Raw genomic sequence first — 6,281 nt, 5'->3', positions numbered from 1 at the left:
CAATCTTGCCATAGTGTCAAGACCCATTGTCTAATCCAATCCAAGAGAAGAGAAGAAAAATAACTTCAAATACAAAGCACACACCATCATCTACAAGCCTGTTAACATACATATCTGTACAATAAACCAAAAACAACCAATGAATTAACTATCTGGAAACAGAGAACTCTGCATGCTTACCTTAATTCGTGAAATTATTCCCTACACTACGTGCACCACGTAATTTGTGCGTGTAGCTAATCACAACCATTTGTACCTATAGGTCTCATTCATCGAGTGCTCATCTCAATCGGCATCGCTGTAGGAATGAGCAACCATGATACCCGGGCGTGAACGGCAGTGTAGGGAATTATTTCTCCTATAATTGAAAGATCCCGGTACATAGATTGAACCAATAACGGGCTGGAGCAGAGCAAAGCAGACCCGTTAATGTCACGGATTTGTGAGCCAGACCTAATTTCTTCCCCATGAAGGCACGCTATGATAACCTCTTCCACACGACAAGGTTCGACATTATTACCCTCTTAGACTTCATGCCATTCGCCAGAACAAAAGTCCTCCCACTACTCGTTTCATCCTTCTGGCAGTATATTGGACGCAATGGCTCGTTCCAAACGCCTTTCCATATACTTTTAGTTGTCAAGAGTAAAAGAGGACTGTTGTGGGCAGACTGTAGGAGAACCTCTCTTAATAGTCCCACATCGGACATCCACCTCCTGTCCGCATATGCATCCTCCAGAATGGGAGGCATATTGTGGGCAGACTGTGGGGGGACCTCCCTTAATAGTCCCACATCGGACAACTCTAGTGTGCGCATGTGCTTAAGAGGGATACGAGCACACCTTCCCTCACGATGTGCTTTTTGCCCATAGGACAAAAGACAAAACCGTGAGGCCGTCCGCGTGACGTCGGGCCGGGACGGAATAACTCCCGATGGGACCCGCTCAGGGGCTCCAGGGACAACCCCCGATGGAGACTACGGGGCACGCTCCTCGTCCGGACCTAGCCGAAGCGGACAATACTTCGTGGGGCGGAGAGTAGTTGACTCCGACAATCTTCTTGACACGTGCGCACAACAAAGACCATCCAGCTAAAGATTTCAAACCTTGAAAGCCTAAAGAGAGAAAGAGAGTTATGGCAGTCCACCATCTTCTAAAATGGCTGCCAATTCTCCTCGTACTCTCACGCCACGCTTCCTTCTCCTCTGCTGCCACAGCGGCCCCTTCTTCCCCAATTAAGGCTGTCAACCTTGGAGGATGGCTGGTGACTGAGGGCTGGATCAAACCATCCCTCTTTGATGGCATACCCAACAATGATCTCTTGGTACCACAACCCTTGCTTTCTGCACTATTTCTTGAAATGTGTCAGTGCACTTCGGTCTTGGTTGCATGGTTCTATCTACATGAGCACACACTTGCTGGTTTCAATTCCATTCTCTTGTTTTAGCACATCGAAATACTTGGCTTGATAACATATTTGCTGATTTCAGTAGCTTTCTTTTTTTAATAGTTGAAGAGGTTCGATTCTTAGTCTTTAAGCCATTCATGAGTTTTGGTTACGTGTTCAAATATGTGGCTAAACTTCCTCTCGATAATACCTGCCTTAACTCTAGGATGGCACCCAACTCCATGTCATGTCGGTGACACAGCAGAAGTACTTGTGCGCTGAGGGTGGTGGTGGAACGACCATTGTTGCGAATCGGGCTAGCGCTTCGGGCTGGGAAACCTTCACGGTTTGCATGATTGCTCTGCTTTCTTATCTCTATATCGAGATTTTAAGCCACCAATCTTGATCTTATATCTAGTTAATTGCCTTGCAACCAGCTGTGGAGAATCACGGAGTCCACCTTCCAATTTAAAGTTTTCTATAAGCAATTCGTAGGCCTTGGCAGCCAAGGAGATGGCGTTGTGGCGGTCTCGAAAGAACCAGGCCAATCAGAGACACTTGAGATTGTGAGGAAGGCCAATGACCCGAACCGTGTTCGGATCAAAGCACCAAATGGATTATTCATACAGGTATTCAGGGTGCAATTTTCTTCACAATTTATGCACATTGTTACGATCAATTGCTCATCCATGAGCATCCAGTTGTCCCTTTTCTTCTTCGATCAACGCCACGCTTTGGTTGTTCGTAGGCGAAGGCGGATGCGTCGGTGACTGCAGACCACCCTGAGAGTACCAGTTGGGGAGATGATGATCCTTCTGTCTTCCTGATCATGACTAATAATTTTACCAGATTGCAAGGGGAGTACCAAGTCACCAATGGCTATGGACCAGACATGGCTCCACAAGTCATGAAGGTAATTAAGAGAGACTTAATGAGTCACTTGTTTGACTTTGACTTGTCAGTGTTGAACCACCAGTCAATGCCCAATACTGTGGATTACCAATGAGACATGTCTTGTTAGTTGTTACCCTCAAAAAAGAGTAGCCCAGGGCTGGACTTTTAAAATAATCAACTAAAAAGACTTTCCAGCGCTGGTTATGATAGCTTGCATTACTTTCAGGATCCATTAAATTGGGGATAACCGTATGAAAGAATATATTTCATATCAAATTATTATGTATGGTATAAAAAAAATAAGAGAGAGATGATAAAATAATTGATAGGCTTTATGTTTATTTTTTAGAAAAAAAAAGATAAAACAAATATCATAGAAGGTTGGTATTTGATAAATTTTGAATGGTGGTAATTCATACTTGATAAAAATATTCTCAATAAAACTGTATATATAATCATCGAATCTGTTCTGATATTTTTTCAAATTCATTCAATAAAAAATTTTTATAAAAAAATTAAGATGGAGATCGTATTATGTAAGGAGCTATGTGATTGTAGTCATTATATAAAAATTAAATGGAGATGATAATGTTATCTTAATATTAAAAAAATATTTTATATTGAAAAATATATCTATAAATTTCATCATATTCTTATATAGAATTTTCTCCAACCAAACATAGCAATCTTTTTCTAGTATCATTTTTCGGAATAATTCTTTATCAACCAAATGTAGTAAAAATTATTTTTTTTTGTAATTATTTTTTTCAGATAAATGATTTCAATGAATCATTAGATTATCCCGTAATTTGATACATCTCAACCAAACGAATCCTAAGGTATTTTTGCTTTAGGAGACACGTTTTATTGTCTTTGGTTCTTCCAATTTCAATCTACAGTGGCATTAGCTGCAGGGAATGTTACAAAGCGGACTACTTTGTGAAGCTGGAATATATTTGCACTTGCAGCAAGCGAGGGCTAATTAGTGGTTAGGGCAATTCGGATTAGAGGCATGCAGTTCGATTACATCTATCCAACCAGGCAACGCATTAGTACAAGAAAAATTTCAAGATTATCTAACATCCATCTCTATATGATGTTTTCAGATGCGCATTATTGCACTAATGACTCTATCCTGTTATTTGGTGCCTAACTTCTGGAAATCATCATCTTTGGAGCTCGCCTTTTTTGGCTCTAGTGGTCAAGCCATAATGCTGACTTTGACAAGCTGACTTGTTCACTTGGATGAGCTAAGATATTTTGTTGCTTCTCTAAGAATTAGTGGTGTGATCATGCCTAAACTTGTTTATGAATGGTGGCAGGAGCATTGGAGCAGCTTTATAGTGGAGGATGACTTCGGTTTCATATCCCAGAAGGGATTGAATGCCGTGAGAATTCCAGTTGGGTGGTGGATAGCCAGTGATCCCAACCCACCAAAGCCTTTTGTTGGTGGATCTCTCCAAGCTTTGGATAATGCTTTCACTTGGGCAGGGTAAGGAATCCACTCCCACCATTGTTCAAATTTCGAGAAAAACATATGTACCTTAATTCCACTCATTAGCCTTAATTCCAAGACCATACCATTTGTTGCCAACCTTCTATCTTTTAAGGTCACAACAGATTTGTGAACTCGGCTCTGAATTAATTATACATTTGGCTGTAGGCCAACTTTGGTAGGCCATACCCTAATATTCTGTTCCTTTTCTTAACGTGTAGGAAGTATAATATAAAGGTCATTGTGGACCTACATGCCGCACCTGGATCACAGAATGGGAAGGAGCACAGTGGCACAAGAGATGGTTCCCAAGAATGGGGTCTGACTGATGACAATATAGCTCAGACAGTTGCAGTGATAGATTTTCTCACAGATAGGTAGGTCTTGCGTGTCTTTCCTACGTACAACAATGTTATAAGTTTATAACCCTAATCAAAATAATCTCTAAAATATTATTGACATGCATGGACAATATGCTGATGATACTTGATATATCGAATGTTTGCAATTGCTTGAAACATCTGATGTTGCTACGGAATAACTTTCATATATTTTGGACTATAGAATTTCTTGTAAATATTTATTTGCAATATGGCAAAAACAAAAGAGAGAATTATTTTACCAGTTGGCATTTTTCTTTTCTAAGAACTACCAAACTTAAAGGCCCAAAGATCAGGTTGGCCCAAAAACTAAATCTCAATGTGGCACAAACCCCGCATGCTTTGGCCCAAGACCTAAATCATGGGTTTTAACTTGTTTTAGATCCACTTTCTTGGACTCAAACCAGGTCCAACTTTTTCTGCAAAGTAGGTAAGCAGAGAGTGTAGAAACTCATGACCTTCCTTTTCTCAATGAAGGTATGCTCAAAACCCAAGCCTCCTTGCAATTGAGCTGATCAACGAGCCTCAAGCGCCCAATGTAACACTAGATAGCCTAAAAAAGTACTATCAAGCAGGATACAACACTGTTCGCAAATACACACCCAATGCCTATGTGATCATGTCGAACCGACTATCACCTGACTCAGAGGAGGAGCTCCTCCAGTTTGCCAGTGGCTTCCCGGGCTCTGTCATCGACATCCACTACTACAATCTCTTCTCCGACCAGTTCAAGCGAATGAGTGTGAAACAAAACATCAACTTTGTTAACAACCAGCGATCCAAGGAGCTTGCTGCCATAACCAGATCTAATGGCCCCCTCATTTTTGTTGGTAAATTGCCAATTCAAGACTTTCCAATCATCGTTTTCGATCAGTCATCGACTGAAATCGATGATTGATAAATTGTGCTGCAGGGGAATGGGTGGCAGAATGGGAGGTGCATGGTGCAACAAAGGAGGACTACCAAAGGTTTGCACAGGCCCAATTAAATGTCTATGGGCAGGCCACATTTGGATGGGCTTACTGGACTCTGCAGCATGTTCAGCACCATTGGAGCTTGGAATGGATGATTCAAAAGGGCTTCATTACTTTGTAGACCAAGCTTTGCTGATGAAGCTCAGATAGTTCCTACAATTATCTAAATAATACTCAAAATTGAGATGAATTTCCACTTGGAGGCAAGTGGACATATTATTAGAAAACTTAAATGTCCAAGATCAATGCATTGTAATTGATTGGGTTACATAAATCAATTTATGTTATTTAGGTAAATATCTTGTTTCTTTGTCTATGTGTGGTCCAAAAGCTAGATATGATATAATCAAAGGTATATGCTAGGTGCGGAAATTCTGTTCGCGATGATAGCAGCAGAAACCAAGTCTTTTTAAGATCACTAAAAGATCAATCAAATGGATTTCTTCGTTGAGTTTTCCATTCGGAGGAATATAACTTCGTGATATGTTCTTTAGCACCGGCTAAATTTTTGTAGTATTTTACTAAATGAATTAATAAACATATTTTGATGAGGGACAATAAAGATTCCAACTTTTCTCCTCAAAAAGGCATAAGAGACTTCACATAACTATCTTTAAAAGAAATAATGACGTCATCACTGCTAACCGAAATCGAGGCAGATTTTGTACTTAGCCTTTCTTATTCCCATCCCTCAAGGGCTACCATCCAATCATTTACTAATGAAATGAGTCGATGGGTGGACCCATACTTTTTTTTTTTTTTTTTTTTGAAAAACGATGTGTGATCATAGCTGAAAAGAGGAACAAATAAAATAAATTTTAATTTCAAACATAATTAAGATTAAAATAAAATTTTAAAATATTTTGGACCCAAGGTGTGAGCTGTAATGAGGCTGTCATCCAAGCCTAGATCCAGTAATTAGCCAAAAAAAAAACATCAAGACTAAAAAGAGACCCATGTTTCATTGGTTTGTTATTACAAGGGAACAATCAATTATAAGATTTTAGAATTGACATAAGCTCCACTATATTTATCTGATATCATATTTTGTCCATCACAAAAGATGGTGGTATGATCATTGTTTGCTTATTGGGCATAGTTAGTATAGCATGCACCAGCATGTTATCCTTCTACCTTTATGCAGCGTCTTCT

The 6,281-nt window shown here is 39.8% G+C and overlaps 1 protein-coding gene across 1 annotated transcript; it reads left to right on the top strand.

The window, feature by feature from the left end:
• The first annotated feature begins 1,088 nt into the window (after positions 1-1,088).
• On the top strand, positions 1,089-5,405 carry LOC105041640 (probable glucan 1,3-beta-glucosidase A). The gene is made up of 8 exons (XM_029263522.2): positions 1,089-1,323; positions 1,613-1,732; positions 1,824-2,015; positions 2,135-2,299; positions 3,603-3,772; positions 3,997-4,152; positions 4,633-4,985; positions 5,069-5,405. Exons 1-8 carry the CDS (start codon positions 1,135-1,137, stop codon positions 5,248-5,250), a joined length of 1,527 nt encoding a protein of 508 aa, XP_029119355.1. The 5' UTR covers positions 1,089-1,134; the 3' UTR covers positions 5,251-5,405.
• Positions 5,406-6,281: the final 876 nt, after the last annotated feature.

The sequence above is a fragment of the Elaeis guineensis genome, chromosome 3, assembly GCF_000442705.2.
Source record: "Elaeis guineensis isolate ETL-2024a chromosome 3, EG11, whole genome shotgun sequence".
In the NCBI taxonomy this organism is placed as follows: domain Eukaryota; kingdom Viridiplantae; phylum Streptophyta; class Magnoliopsida; order Arecales; family Arecaceae; genus Elaeis; species Elaeis guineensis.
The sequence above is the reverse complement of the archived record's forward strand: the minus strand, read 5'-3'. Positions and strand labels throughout refer to the sequence as shown.

What these genes read in the sequence shown, in the direction of transcription:
- LOC105041640 (XM_029263522.2), top strand. Translation starts at nt 1,135, where the DNA reads ATGGCAGTCCACCATCTTCTAAAATGGCTGCCAATTCTCCTCGTACTC. An exon ending in CAAATGGATTATTCATACAG is followed by an intron (nt 2,016 to 2,134) that starts GTATTCAGGGTG and finishes GGTTGTTCGTAG; the next exon opens with GCGAAGGCGGATGCGTCGGT. An exon ending in ATAGATTTTCTCACAGATAG is followed by an intron (nt 4,153 to 4,632) that starts GTAGGTCTTGCG and finishes TTCTCAATGAAG; the next exon opens with GTATGCTCAAAACCCAAGCC.